General features: G+C 43.5%; 1 protein-coding gene across 8 annotated transcripts in view; it reads right to left on the bottom strand.

The window, feature by feature from the left end:
* Positions 1 to 16,398, bottom strand: part of PCCA (propionyl-CoA carboxylase subunit alpha) — a 324,721-nt gene that overhangs the window by 145,899 nt on the left and 162,424 nt on the right. For all 8 annotated transcript variants that reach the window (XM_040991176.1, XM_040991175.1, XM_040991172.1 and 5 more), the window contains one exon: positions 2,368 to 2,478. In XM_040991176.1, coding sequence (XP_040847110.1) covers positions 2,368 to 2,478 — 111 coding nt within the window. The remainder of the gene's footprint in view (positions 1 to 2,367; positions 2,479 to 16,398) is intronic.

The following is a 16,398-nucleotide window of genomic DNA, read 5'->3' on the forward strand; positions in this document are numbered from 1 at the left end:
AATTAATGAGATTATGCTCCTATCTGGTATAAACACAAGAAACAAAATTACAGTGTCCAGGCTGACAACGACTTACTACAACTAACTTTTAAATATATTATAAAACTTGTAATATGTAGGTTTCTTGTGCCAGTCTGTTTGAAGGAATTCTCTATTAAAAAGAAGTTAACCATTTTCTGCTGCTGTCAGATGTTCAGGATTCAGTCTCTAAAAGCAGAAACCTCAAGTGCCCCCTTTTGTTTCACTATGAAACATTACACCACACAGACATAAACGTGCGTGCACAAATACCCATGAATATATTTGTCCAAAAGGTTTCCTGGGCTACTACTTCCTGTTACCCTCAGAAATATAAAAGCACGCAGAAGTCCAAGTCCCTTGCCCAACACACTTAAAGTTTGGAAAGCACAACGAGTCAAAATGTTAGAGCTCAAATACAGTAAAACAATTACCTGAATATATTTACAATTAATGCAAACCACACAGAAAGTACTTTCTTCTCACCTTTACTATGGATCAAATTCTTTTCATTAATCCACAACTAGCCACTTACTGTCTAACACGCTCAGTGGCAAGAGATTATAAAAAAACAAAACAAAACAAATACTGCAGTGGATCCCAGCCTCATGAAGTCAACAGCATTAATGAACAATGTAAAATGAGTGATCATATTATTTTATATTTTTATTTTATATTTTTATTATTTATATTTATATTTTATATTTTTATATTTTTGAGGTTTAAAAGCATATGTAAACTTTTAGTTTGTTTCAAGATCCCTTGGCATCAGTGATGAAACCCCATAACATTAAGTTTTTGCTTGTTTGTATTTATTTTGTTAAGATTTTATTTGTTTCTATTGGAAAGTCAGATACACAGAGGGAGGAGGAACAGAAAGATCTTCCATTTGCTGGTTCACTCCCTAAGTGGCCACAACGGACAAAGCTGAGCCGAGCTGAGACCGAGCTGAAGCCAGGAGCCAGAAGCTTCTTCCAGGTCTCCCATGCGGGTGCAGGATCCCAAAGCTCTGGGCCATCCTCCGGTGCTTTCTCAGGCCACAAGCAGGGAGCTGGATGGGAAGCGGGTCTGCCGAAATATAAATCGGCACACATATGGGATGGTGAGGATGGTAGCCACTAGGCTACCATGCCGGATCTAACACTAAGTTTTGAGAGAATATTCACAGGCCAGGACTGTGGTGTGCAGAACGGAGCTACTGTTTGGGATGCTGGCATTCCACAGAAATGCCAGTTTTAATCTCAGCTGCTTAGTTTTCAATGCAGCTCCCAGCTGATCTGCCTGGGAAGGCAGCAGACGGCCTGAGAGCTCCCATCAGCGCCTCCTACCCGGATGGGAGCTGTGGCTCCTGACTTCAGCATGGTCCAGTTCCGGATGTTAGAGCCATTTGGGGAGTGAACAAGTGGATGCAATCCATCTCTGTCTGTCTGTCTTTCTCCATGACTGCTTTCCAAACAAATATTTAAAACAAAGCAATCAAACTTCCAAACCATTTTGATCTCTAATCAATCTTAAGATAATTGTAAAACTGCTGTGTAATTATATTCAACAGCTCGACTGTGTGAAACTGACCCAAGTCCTTACATAATGATATCCTCTCATGGGTATTCAATTTTCTTTGCTAAAACACTGTAAAGGGATAAAGAGGACATTTGGAACCGTGGGAGAGTACCTAACCCTCACACATCCCTAAGCTACTCATCTCTCACCTGAATTCTGCGTCCCTTACGTTTTAGGAACTGCCGTGGCTTGCCAGCGCTCCAAGGGCTTTCTTCCATGTCTCACCAGGTGAGATTCTTCCTGCGTCCTGCAGACATTCCCTGGCAACTTTCCAATGCTAAACTTTACATTCCCCTGATTTTTAAAATTACAAACTTCATTTATTTTTTAGAACAGAAACTATCATCTTGGGACTCTTCATTCTCATAACCGAACATCCATCTGGCTTTCTCAATTTTCAATGTCATTTTCCATAAAGAAACGAAAACCACATGCTATTGCCAGAACTCTCCATACATTCTCATAGCAGGAGATGCAAGTCTGGCCTGATGTTGAGACATCAATAAGCCATGCAAGCTATTGATCTGCCTACAAGTTTTATTCCAAAACAGCAGACTCGCAGAGCAATCTACACAGATGTATCGTTACTTAACAAAATCACAAATTATGACATTCACGAATCACTCATGAACCACCAAAATAAAAAATGCCCATAGTCTAGGATTCTCAAAATACGTTACTGGGACAAGTATAGGATTAGCCAAAGCCCTTGATTTTCAAATAGAAAGGTCTGTATATGTTACTAAAACATTTAAAATCAGTAAGTTTAATACTTCAATGCACACCAACCTTTAAAGCCATCAGGGTACACATCGGAGAGAAACTTCGTGTTGATGTCTCCTTTCACAAAGCGTGAGTTGATAATCACCTCTCGAAGCAAGGCAATGTTGTGTGTAACACCTAAGAACAAAATGACATCAGACTGAATTGCAGAGCAATGAGTTAGTTAATGATTTGATTTAATGATTGCAAGAAACACAGCATCAGTTCCTACAAACCATGACAGAACCATGAGCACCTACTTACCCCCTGACTTCAAGCAAGCCAAGTCAGATATGTCACAGCACGAGGTCTTTGTCTCACCTTGGGTTAGCTATTGCACTTTGCAAAGCTTAGTCTCCTAACGTGCACTGGGTGACAAGGGCAGAGTCTAACATGCACAGCCACCATGAGATACAAATGCAATCAATGCCAGGGCCTTAGAGAGGGATGCGGTTCTCCCTTCAATCAACACTGGGGAAACATCTTTCTGCAAAGGCTGTTTGGATCTCTGCAACACCACCTGCAGGCCATACAAAACCATCAACTTCGAAATTAGCCTATTCTAAGTTTATTCAACCTTGAGTCCTACCTGCAGTTGCCTCGGAGGGCCTGACCAAAAGGTTTCACAGGCCTCAAACAGCTACCCTTACTTTTTATGGTATATACAGAGCATAAGACAGAATGTAATTAAACAGAAGTTGCACCCACATCTTCAGCCCCAAGTGTGCAGCTCCCAGCTCTATTGTGAGTTGAGTCTTGGTATCAACAAGGCGGGGGATCTATCATGTAAGGCATGGTATGGTACACAGGCCAAATTCAGCCTCCCACTTATGGTTGTAAATAAAGCTTTATTAGAGTGCAGGCATCATCAATTGTTCACATTTGCCTGCTTTCCTACTCTTAGAGCCAATCAGTTGTGACAGAGACCACATGGCCTACAAGTCTAAAATATTTACTAACAAGTTCCTGACTGCCACCCTCCCTTTCCTGCCCCTCCCCCCCAAAAAGTTTGCCATCATCTGTTGAAGTTTTAACAATGATAAATTAAACTGCATTCTATCCGTGTTTATTCTATATGTCTGTTCTTGCAGGAGTTAGACAGAAAGGGAAGGAAAAGTGAGACCAGACAATGAAGTAGCAAATTTGGGGAAACCAGCAGCAGCCAATTAAGAATAAGAAAGCTTTAAGAGAGCTTAAAAAGAAGAGAACTGCCATCCAGGAAGAATGAACACCTCAGCTGAACTTTAAGTTCTGAATTACAAGAATAAAATTCTAGCAATGATTATCTCCAAAGAGAAGAGAACTATGGCTTAGGGATTGAAAAGAAAGGCTCAATTTTATTCTACTGTATTCTTTGCATGTGTTAAAATCTGGATCATGAATGCATTATCTCTTCAGAATGAGTCACTGAATTTTCAAGAATTACAATAGCATATGTAAAACATTCTTTTAACATAGAAGTATCTTATGACAGACTGCTGGATCCCCCAAAGACATGCTTCTCATTTCTCCATGGTAAAGAGTTTTATTTGAGCCCAAGACCACCCAGACACAGATTTCATTTTCCATCTAGCACACAGCTAGGAGCCACACACTCATTCCCATCATTCCCAGACAAGAGAATGTTAAGTTAGGTTTATGTGTTAACTCCTGCCTCACTTCTAAAATGTTGCTTGGTTGAATGTTCCTCATTGCAAATGAAGTGGAACAATTGTGTGTGTGTGTGTGTGTGTGTGTGTGTGTGTGTGAGAGAGAGAGAGAGAGAGAGAGAGAGACAGAGACAGAGAGCTGAGTAGGCCCATCATCAGCAAGGGCCAGCACACTTTATATGTGCTGAAATGAATATCAGTCTTATCAATGAATATCAATCTTACTTATGACACTGTACTTAGGAATGTTTCTTATAGTAGACTGGCCTGTGCTGTGATGTCTGTCCACGGGGAAGAAGAGCTTCACTCTGTGATGTTGCTTCCCATCTCATACACTTCCCCTAGCTATACACATTTTCATGGGAAAAGTTATCATGAAAGATTATGATCTGTCAAACATCTTAACAGCACATACTCACGAAAAGTGTACCACTACCACACCCCAGTCTGCATACGCATCCAACTGCTGAGATCATATCCAAAACAAAAGCTTCTAAAGACTGTCATAAATCAGTATATTAACAAGGCAAAAAAATGGATATTTGAGAAACTGGCACTTTTCCTATGTTACAGGTGGCGTTTGTTTAGATGAAAACGAAAAGCAATGGAAGGCAATGGGACAGGACACTAGGACAGACAAGCACGGCAAGAATGGAAAAGACTCCTCAGAGTGAGGTCAGGTTGTCAAGGGGGAATTCATCCTGCTTTGTATAAACACAAAATGAAAACATTTTTGAAGAAGAAAAAGAAATCTGGAGTGTGGAAGAGGCACACACGTGTAAGTTACACCACGGTGTTCCGGGGTGACAGAAGCACTGATGACTTCTACAGATTTTCCTGGACGGGGAAGGATGGAGAAGGACCCAGGGAGGGGCAGAATTCCTGGCGTAAGGAGCAGGTGTTTCTGTGAGGAGGTCTGAGAGAAGGGCACCAGCCAGAAGCGCAGCAAAGGAGAGAAGTGTGGGGGAAGCAGCTGGGAAGGCCCCGGGGGAGGCGGGTGCTCAGGGCCAGGCAGCCCTGCAGAGACTGCTCCATCCCTCACTGGGACAATCTGAGCTGACCCTGCAGGAAGGAGACTTGCTGGAACATAGGCAAGGCCAAGTTCCACGGTTCGGGGGATGAAGCCAGAGAAAGGAGGCAGAACTGGTGACGTTGTCCAGGTCAAGAATGGGCAAGGTCAGGCCAGCCTCACACTCCGCACGCAGGCTCTGCCATGTGGAGACACGGGACAGATCAACAGGAAAGGCTGAGGTTCACTGGAGGTGCCTGCGTGAGCAGAGTTCAGAAGAGCAGGACGACTACAATGGGACATATGACAATAAAACAGACACCTGGGAATCATGGTGGCAGACAGCCACATGAAGGACTGCAAACAGTGTGAGAAAGAGAGATACATGAGAAAACCAGCAACATGCAAATGACTCACATATAACAGTAACTCAAGTTTTGCAAAAAATAAGATCCTATGGGAGGGACTATAAAGGAAAAAGGTAAGAGAAGCAAGGTACAGCAGCTACTTAATTGCAAAAGAATCTGTTCTTAGGTGAAATTTAACACCTAAATTTAAATTTAATTTAAAAGGATGTTTTAACTTACAAGCATTTTTTTTCAGAATGGTAGAGAGGTTAGCAAGGTGGTCAAGTCTCAAGATTTCTGTCCTTCCCTTGGCCACTTAAATAAAAATATTAACTGCACACTTGTAATACTTCACATTGAACTTCACTGCTTTTCCTATCAGGATCTGGTGTGAGACTCAGCTCAGTGTTGGACCCTGTGTGTGGCCAGTGCCAACAGAGCTGGACCCAGACCTTCACTTCAGCAAAGCAAAACTCAACCTTTCAGAAACAGCTCAAGATAAGCTGGGCAAAAACAGTATTTTCTGATACCGAACGATCAATTTGTGACTGACAATACCAAACGTTAAAAACACGTATGTCACAAGAACACGACACATTGCTTTTTTCCATTCCAAGCTGAGGAGGCGGCGCTGACTTCAGAAAACAACTCAGAGGGTCTGTAAGCAAGTGTTACTCGATATCTTCAAAATAAAAAAGAGCCCTTCAACCACAAAAATGACTTTTAAAATGACACATTAAGAAAATATTTTACCTCAATATTTCAAGAATTAAAAAGAAAAGCACTTTCTCTTTATTGTTCTTCAAATAAAAATGGTATGTTACTATACCAACTCAAATTGTTATCTGTTTTTCTTTCCGAAGGATCATAGGATGAAAAGAGGTAACTGACAGAAATGCAATGTCTAGGTGCCTCAACCGACTACTCAAAAAACCTACTGCACAGTAAGGAATTCGATAGCGAAAAGAGCAGAGTAGTCAGAAAATTACTTGAGATCTCTAAAACCCCTTAAGATCAAACAGATGGAAAAAAAAATCATCAAACTGCTAGAAGTTGTTGCACCCATTTCAAAGTTACCACTTTGTGTTCGGTTCTCTCTCCGCCCTCACCCAGCAACGATGCTGTCTGAACAGACCTCGGTCAAACAGGAAGAGGACAGAGGAGGCATTCTTTGAGACAGAGTTTACAACTTGAGCAGTATTATTAATCACATACTCATAAAAATTATGACTGGGGGTTTCAGAGCGGGTACTGAGGATGACCTCGGGCCGAGTTCAGCAGGTCCCATCTGTGCGGGAAATCCCGACTGGCCGCAGAGGCGAGGCTCCGGGAGCAGCCTCCCCGACTGCCTGCTGCTTCCCAAACATTGGCCAGACATGCACCGCGCACGCTGCCAGGATCAAACGGTGGCCAAAGGTACCGCTTCTCTCGCAGAGACTTACAAAGTACCTTCAGCCAAACTACTTTTTTTGGGGGAGGGGGCGCTATAAATGTTCCTGTATTTTAATAAAAGCTCACAATCAGCTCAGGAGAAAAAATATTCAATTTTGAACAATTCGCAGTTGCCAATAGAATAATAAACTGTCCTTTTTCTGTCCTTCATAAAACAGCTTTTTTTTTTTTTTAAATCCATCTATCCTTTAGGCTTAGCCAGATGACTGGCATACACATGAAGCCCTCAGGAGACTCCGTTTCTGTCCTGGCCCGGTCCACTCGGATGCCACAGCAGCAGGAGGCAGAGAGCAACTCTGACAACTTCTCTACTTTCTAACCTTATTTCGGTATAATCTTTGAAAAGAAGAAAATTTCTAAGACATGACATGGAAAATTATTTCTGGATCTTCTAAATCTTCACATTTTACCCCCTTAATTTGCTTTATCACCAACCTCTGCATTTATGCAACCACACATGTAATTTTATTCTTAGACATTCAAGGCTAATGGTAATTTGTTGACAAATACCATTTTATCCATGAACATCTTCCGTACACAATGTACCATGATCAAAATCAGGAAAATGTAACAATGTTAATAGCAACACTGTCCAAGCTGCAGAGCTTCTCACACTTCAACTGTCCCACTTACGGTTTGAACTACAAGTAGAAATGCACCCTTTCTGGCCTGGGATCCAGTCCCAGATCACATATTGCATTCAGGTCTCATGTGTCTCCAGTTTCCTGTGATCAGGTAGGTTGTTCAACTTCTGTCTGTCTGGATTTGACATTCCTGAGGAGTTGGTGCTATTTAGTTTGTAGAATGCCTCTCAGTTTGGTTTGCCTGATGTTTCCACAGGACTGTTTTCAGGTTCCATATTTTTAGAAGACCATGAAAGATGGTGCTCCCGGAGCACGGCAGCAAGAGGCACACATGGCTGCCTTCTTCCACTACCGGTGAAACGTCTGGTTAAGTCGTGTGTCTCCCACATCCCAAAGACTTATTCTGACACTGAAATAAGTAAATATGTTATGGGCAGACATTACAAAGTCATGCAAATACTTGCTTCTCATATTCTGACTACTATGTTAGAACTACTAATGATTCTCACCTAAGTAAGCTGGTGTTTCCCAAACTAACTTTATTACATTCAAGTCTGTTGTAAGAAAGGGCTATGCTTTCTCCCATGTTCATCTGACCCATTTCATCACCTCAGTGTTGACTCATGGGCTCTTATTTGAATCCACTGTTTGCAAACCACTGCTAGCACAGCACTATTTCTCATTTTGCTAAGTGTCCCCAGATTTGGCTAGGAGGAGCCCCTTTCTAATTGGCTCCTTTGCCTTCTTGCCACTTTTTGAGCACCTGCGTGCTTGCTTATAGATGCTTCAGTCTCATCTTCCAGCCTTCCCTCTCCCTGAAATCAGTCATTTTATCTCAGAGCCCTGGTTCCATGTAGTCTTTCATAGTCTCAATGGATAGAGGCCAAGAACATTGACACTCTACAAGCACAGGCCAGCAACCCAACAACAAACAACTCTCCGCCCAGAATGTCAACAGTGCCACAATGGAGAAACCCCAAACCAAAGTATATGCACACACATGTGCTCACAAACAATGCAGTGTTGCATGTACATTCTAAGTTAAAGCTCACACGTTCATACCGAGTCCTTCAACTTCAATCTGACATCACAGGATTCATTCCACTCCTTTCCAACCCCACATCTGTAACCGTCATCTCTGACAGGGGAAAACTTGGCTTCTATTATACAGAATACATGTTCTTACTTCTGCAGCCCCAGAATATGCATAAACTAGTTTCAGAACTACTAACTCACAGAGGATGAAAAACAAACCTAACTACAGTCTAAGGCTTGCTTATACTTTTTCCTTAGCTTGAGAATTTATATAGCTAAAACATTTAATTTGAGGTTTTATTCTCTGGCAACTACAGGATTCAGCTGAAACACATTTCTATTTACACACCATTTTCAGCCCTTTCCCGCAAATGGTGATTTTATTTATGTATTTAGGATTAATATGGATCACAAAGTTAGAATTGCACAAAAGTGTATAATCCAAGAAATCTTTCCCTTTCATCCTATTTTCCATTCTCTGTTCATTTTCACATGTCCTCTCTCCACCTCCTGGACAGAAAACATCGTATCACGTTCTGAACTGTGCATTTATGTACGTCCTGAAATAAGCAGAAACATTTCTACTTTCTTACTTCCCGAGTCGCCCACTTTTATCTATTCCCCTCTTTAATAAGAGAAATGCTACCTTTTGGTTTGGTACATAGTGCACCTTGATATTAACTACATTTCCCAACTTTCCCTGCAGTTAGGTGCGTCCAAATGACTATATGCCAGTAAGATGGGAATAGACATAAACCCTGATCTTTCTAATTCCACCTGAAGTCCACTGCCATCTGCCTGCTTAAAACTCAGGATGGGCACAAAAATGGCCATTTGGGGGCCCGGAGCAGTGGCGCAGTGGTTAAGGTCCTCGCCTTGCACATGCCCAGGATCCCATATGAGCGCCGGTTCTAATCCCGGCAGCCCCACTTCCCTTCCAGCTCCCTGCCTGTGGCCTGGGAAAGCAGTCGAGGACGGCCCAAAGCTTTGGGAACCTGCACCCGCGTGGGAGACCCAGAAGAGGCTCCTGGCTTCGGATCAGCATAGCATCGGCCGTTGCGCTCACTTAGGGAGTGAATCATCGGACAGAAGATCTTCCTCTCTGTCTCTCCTCTCTGTATATCTGCCTTTCCAATAAAAACATAATAAAAATAAATCTTAAAAAAAAAACGGCCATTTGGGGCTGCAAAATGAAACCATCAACTGTGGATGCAAGAGTCACTACGTCAGGTTAGTTTTTTGTTTTTTAAAGAATTTTTTAGAAAGTAAGTTACAGGGCCTGGCATAATGGCTTAGAGCCTAAATCCTCACCTTGCAAGCATGGGTTCATGTGCCAGCTGCTCCACTTCCCATCCAGCTCCCTGCTTGTGGCCTGGGAAAGCAGTAGAAGATGGCCTAAACCCCTGGGACCCTGCATGTGGGAGACCCAGAAAAAGCTCCTGGCTTTGGATCGGCTCAGCTCCAGCCATTGCAGCTGTTGCAGTCATTTGAGGAGTGAACCCACAGATGGAAGACCTTTCTCTCTGTAAAGTTGACTTTCCAATAAAAATAAATAAATCTTAAAAAAAAAAAAGAAAGAGAAAAACATAGAAACAGATCTTCCATATTCTGGTTAACTGCCCAAGTGGCTGCAATGGTCAGTTAGGCCAAACCCAGAACCAGAATCTTCTTGGTAGTGTCCCAGGTGGGTGGCAGGTACCCATGCACTTGGGCCATCCCCATTGATTTCCCAGGCTATTTGCATGGAGTTGGGTTGGAAGTGGAGCAGCCAGGACACAAACCAGCCCCTGCAGTAGCTTTACTCACTGTGCTACAATGCCTGCCCCTCCCTACCAGCTCTTGATGACAACCTCCCTTCTACACTATGAAATGATGGAAAAAGTAAACTGTCTTTCTGAAGTTACTGCATTGCTTAATGTTCATGGTTCCACAGTGCTGAGAGCATAGCTTAACTATGAAGGCATCTCATGTGGGGAGATGCTGTTGCTTTCCACCAAGGTAAAAGCAGTGATGATGCAAGGCCTCAGAAAGGCATGAGGGAAAGTGGTGTAAAGAACCCATGTGGTTCCATGTGAAGGCAATGGAAAGACATGGGAGTATCTCAAGCACAGGAGTGATTGTGATATGCTAATATTAGAACAAATAAACATGTATTGGATCTGTAGTCCAGGTTTTAGTACTGAGATCTCAAGGCCCTTGACATTTCCCAAATGATCATCCTAAGAGGAACATTGCTCAATATTCACAGCAAGCTTCCTTGGACCATTCTGGAGCTGACGCTAATGAGTGACTACTAGAAGGCAGGGGCAGACTGCCAGAGGTTTAGCAGCTTCAGTCCTACCCATGACTTCTGAGGAAAGAAGAGGGGCTGGCAACTGACTTGACTCTCCAGGGGCCAATGACGTAACCAAACACAACTTCCTTAGGGCTGGCATTACGGTGAAGCAGAGCAAGCCACTAACGACACTGATATCCCACATCAGATTGTGGGTTTGAGTCCCAGTTGCTCTGTTTCCAATCCAGCTACCCAGAAATGCACTGGGAGACTTGGACACCTGCCAGCACATGGGAGAATCAGATGGAATTTCAACCTGGGTCTGACCACTGAGGCTGTTTGGGGGAAAGCCCGTGAATGAAAGATCTCTTCCTCTCTCTCTCTCTCCCTTTATCTCTGTTACTCTGCTTTTCAAATCAATAAAAACAAATCTTTAAACACACACACACATCCCTCACCCACCCACCTAAGGGAGGCTGCATTAAAATCCTTAATGACAACATTTGGAGGGTTTCCAGAATGATGAACACACAGAGGTGCTGGGAGGGATGCCAAGCTCAGACAGGGCATGGAAACTCATGTCTTTCTCCCACACTTTGCTCTCTGCATCTCTCCTCTCTAAAATAGTCTTTTATCTAAAGTGGGGGGTCAGGTCCTAGGAAATAGCCCTTAATCTGCAGGTTCTGATGTCTCCTCCAGAAGTGAAATGAACTGAAACAACAGAGAATTGAACGACTGTCTGCAAAGAATTGGGAGAATTTCTTGGTAGATGAAAACCTCTATATATTTGGTGTCAGAATGTTGGCAAAGAATTACTTTGATACCACAAAGAGATGATTCCAACCCAACTGAAGAACAGACTGGGAAAGACACAAACCATTTGCAGAGAGCCCACTTAGGAGACTGTGCACTAGACCACAACACACATGGCAGTGACACGGGTCAAAGCAACAAAGCATCAAAAGCTATCCGGATGAAGTGTACAGAGGCAGCCCCTTAGCATGCCTGGGGACTCATTTTCCTTTAAGAAACTTCTGGAATGCTACACGTACAAGCTTCTCTGCCCATCTGTTTTCCTCCAAACCATAACCAAACCAACGACACCCACTTCCTCAAATGACTCTTCCCCTTGTCCCAGCCGCTCCCTACCCATCAGTGAGGTCTGTCACACAGTGGACCCTTCCTCGAGCACGCTGTTCACTGGCTCTCCCCGCTAATGCCCTCTTGGCCCGTCTCTCCCCGCTAATGCCCACTTGGCCCGTCTCTCCCTGCTAATGCCCACTTGGCCCGTCTCTCCCCGGCCAAAGCCCTCTAAGACCTCACCTCAAACAGTCCACAAATGGCTCCTGGGATCCACTCCCATTTCAAGACGGCAGCTTCCTTTAACCTTGAAGAAACTTCTGCTAAACTCGAGGTTCACTGCATCTAGATCTAAAACCTTCTCCAATTCCTTTTCATCTACCAACATCCTTGCCACAACCCAGTACTCATTAACAACTCTATTGTACCTGTCTTACACGTTTTTTTCTAGTCCTAACTCCTGCCACATTCTGTGTGGATGGTCCATGCGACATCTTCACCACAGTTCTTTGCATCTTATCTCAAATAATCCAGGCACCAGGTTTCTCACACACTCTCAAGCCTTCTCATCCTAAATAACTACACCAGACCAAACCTTCCATTCAAATACTGCCCTGGCCCAGTAGACTTTCCATTCTCCCAGCTCCTTTACCAGTTGCCTTAAACAAACAAAACTGGTTCTTCCAATCTAGAGTATTGGATATTCTACAAGTTAACTGCAGGTTCCCTCACCACCCATCCTCCCTGCTAATATGTCTGAGAAGGTAGCAGAAGGCCTCCTGGCTTCGTCTAGGACAGTGGCTGCTTGGTTTGGGGAGTGAACTAGAGGATGGAAGAGCTCTTTCTGAGCCAGAGAATGGAGTGTGTTTATTCTCTCTCTGCTCAGCCGACTGCTGCTGTACCTCGGCAGCACAGAGACATGCCTTTATGTCACAGCTGCACTGTGCCTTACGGTAAAGGGGCATCCAATTTATTCTCTCGTCCATCCATTCACTGCACACCGAGGCTGGTCAGAACTTTGGCTACCACAAACAACATTGCTGTAAATATTTGTGGGAAAAGGCTCCTGACAGGTGAACAGCTGCCTAAAATAGACATGAACTTTCACTTTGACATCCAATGCCAGATTATTTTCATACAGGATTATGAAATATATCTGTGTACATGTGCCTGCCTTTTTCCTTCTCTGCAAGCCTTTCACATAAATAAATACGTATTTTTAAAACATAGAAGTCACACTCCATAGGGGTCTGAAAGTCCCCACTTCCTTTATTTTGCAACTTGGTAAGCTGTCAGCACCCCTATTTTTTAAAAAGATTTAATTTTTATTGGAAAGTCAGATTTACACAGAGAAGCAGAGACAAAGAGAAAAGATTCTCCATCTGCTGATTCACTCTCCACGTGGCTGCAATGGCTGGAACTGAGCTGATCTGAAGCCAAGAGCCAGGAGCCTCTTCCAGGTGTCCCACACGGGTACAGAGTCCCAAGGCCCTGGGCCATCTTCTATCGCCTTCCCAGGCCACAAGCAGAGAGCTGGATTGAAAGTAGAGCAGGCAGGACATGAACCGGTGCCCATATGGGATCCCAGCGCATGCAAGGCAAAGACTTTAGCCATTAGGCTACTGCATCAGATCCAGCTGTCAGCCCTTTTAAAAATGTTGTCCCTCTGCAGTATCACGCTGGAGGGCAACACAAAACAAAGCACTCTCAACAGAATCATCGACAAGTGGCACAGCAGCACTGCCGTCACTTCCAGAGGAGCACAAGGAAGAGGGGAGAAAATTGTACCACCTACTCCCTCAACTCCTGCGGCACCTGCACAGTTCCATGTTTTCCTTAGCTGTCTGCTCACGTGCTGTCCGTACCAAACACAAGAGAATCAGCGTCATATCACTCATTCACTTGCTCATCCAACAAATACTGATTAATGACCTATCACGTAATTAACTAACTACTAAACAGCAATAATACCCAAACAAGATTAAAGACCATCAGTGTCCTCTTTGCAAAATACTCTTATGGGATAATCAAACATTGAACAGTTCATCACATAATTCTTTCATTACAGGGATGGGAGATGCTCTAGGAGCATTATCACAGGGCCCGTGACAGTATGTAACTCTCTAAAATGGAATTTCAATATTGTTTAGTGTGAATTATTATACTTGGTATCACCAATTGATTGATAATCTACTTTACGACACATGATGTTTAAATACGTGGCTTCGTAACTGCCAGGAGTCAGTGGATGTTACGGTACCACAAGAACCAACAGAGTGGGGAGCCCCTTACACTGTCCCCCATGTGATTACATAATAAACGTCATGTTCCTAACGAGCATCAGTTCAGGATACAAATCCAAATTTCTCCGATTTCCTTCTTAACATATTGCAGTGACTCAGGCTGATATTTCAGATTGGAAAATTGAATCTGTGCAAAGAAAGACAATTGTTGCATGTGTCCCATTGAAATCAGGACAATAACGACAGGCCTATTTGGTATTTAAGTCAATTGGAACAGTAACTGAGGAGCCTCATATAAAGCACAGAAAAGCCCATGTGTTCGGCAGAGTGACAGGGCTTGCAATGCTGCGTCCGACGTCGCAGAGCCTGAACTGGCTCCTGTGCGTGTGACCCAGGCACCTGTTCGTGCACGTTGTGGAAGGCAGCACGTGATGGTTCGAGCACATGGGCGCATGACACCCACAGGGGACATCTAGAGGAAGTCCCTCACCCCTGGCTTCAGGAGTTTGGGGCATGAATTAACAGGTAGAAGGTAAATCTGGCTGTTACCCTTTCTGACTCTCAATCAAAGATAAAGAAATTAATTAATTTTGAAAATAAAGTAAGTCAATTAGCAGAAAATGTGTTAAGTGTGAAGCATGAAAGCATATTTTGTAAATATGAAACAATGCTTCTTTCAGAAGCTAATACAGGGAACAACTTATGGTAAGCTCAGGTCTGATGGCCAGCCCAGACGTTACAATGCATACCATAAAAGTGATGACATATATATATATATATATACACACACACACATAAATATACATATATAAATATACATACATAAAGGTTTTGACAAAATATTCTTACTCAAATCATCGCAAATTCATGAATTCTCATTCCAATGATCTAAAATCCGATAATTCAACAGCCATAAAATTTCAAGCATCGAGAGGGGAGGCCCCGAGAGAACACGCGGGGACCACCTGAATGTCCAAGGCAATCTCCTAAGACCTTGTCTGCCTTGTCTGTGCATGTGTGCAAACACACAAACAGCTAAAACGCTGTGCTTTCCAAATGCCCGCCAATGACATTTTAGGGCTGATACTATTTCTGCAGGAAATAAAGATCACCGTAAGACCCACTCTCAGCTAATGTGTAGAGAAAGCATGTGCATGCTGTTTAAAATGGTGAGACACAGCAGCTACAAAGCCAGGAAACTGCATAACTAAGTTAAAAAGTTACAAAGGAAACCGAGGGTCACGCACAACAGCTTAGTGACTAAATCCTCGCCTTGCAAGTGCCAAGATCCCATGTGGGCAACTGTTTGTGTCCTGGCTGCTCTATTTCCCACCCAGCTCCCTGCTTGTGGCCTGGGAAAGGTGTTGAGGATGGCCCAAGGTCTTGGGACCCAGTGCCCGCATGGGAGACCTGGAAGAAGCTCCTGACTCCTGGTTTTGGATCAGCTCAGCTCTGGCTGTTGTGGCTACTTGGGGATTGAAAAAGCAAGCAGAAGATCTCTCTGTCTCTTCTATTCTCTGTATATCTGCCTTTCCAATAAAAATAATAATTTTTTTAAAAAAGGAAATTGAAAAAGAGCTAGAAATAATAGAAAGGATAATTTTCAAAACGTTAGGTGTTTTTGATTTTGACATTGCACTGTGTGTGTGTAAGCTACATTTACGTCACATGAAAATGTATTGTTGTTCTGTAGTTCAGAGGGTTGTATCAGTATATAGGAATTATACCAAATCACCATCACTTGTTAGTTACCAAATGGGAAGAAAAAAGGATGAGGCTAAAAGTTAAGGAAGACAATTAATTTCTCCTAATTTACCAAGGGAAACATGAGAAGCCAAAAGATAAGGAAAATGTGACATAACTGTACTATCATTAGATGAAAATGAGCAGAAAAACATGGATGTGGGGCGGGTGTTGGGCTCAGTGGTCAAGGCACCAGTGGGGTGCCCACGACCACTCTGCAGACCCCTGGCTGGACTCCAGATCCACAAGGCTCGAGCAGGTGGGTCTCTGCTGTCCACAGGCAGGCCTGGACTGAGTTCCCAGGCCCTGACACACGGGGGATAAACCAGCAGACAGCAGCATCCTCGCCAGGTGTCTCTCTGGATCAGTCTGTGTTGCTTTCTCTCCCTTTTCTAAATAAATAAAAAATTAAACAAACAAAAAAGCCAGCTGTGCAAAAAAGGAGGCAGGTTCAGATCATGGACACTGGACTACTCACTTCACACAGCACTGAGTTGGGGCAAAGCATGGGCTGGGGATGCTCCACTGCTGGCCTGGGCTTTGCCCACTGCTGGCCTGGGCTTTGCTCCACTGCTGGCCTGGGCTTCCTGTCTTGGGCAGGATATGCATTTCTTCTGTTTCCTGCAAAATCCTAATCCACT

The sequence above is a fragment of the Ochotona curzoniae genome, unplaced genomic scaffold, assembly GCF_017591425.1.
Source record: "Ochotona curzoniae isolate NIBS_2020 unplaced genomic scaffold, NIBS_Ocur_1.0 contig_64, whole genome shotgun sequence".
NCBI classification, from domain to species: domain Eukaryota; kingdom Metazoa; phylum Chordata; class Mammalia; order Lagomorpha; family Ochotonidae; genus Ochotona; species Ochotona curzoniae.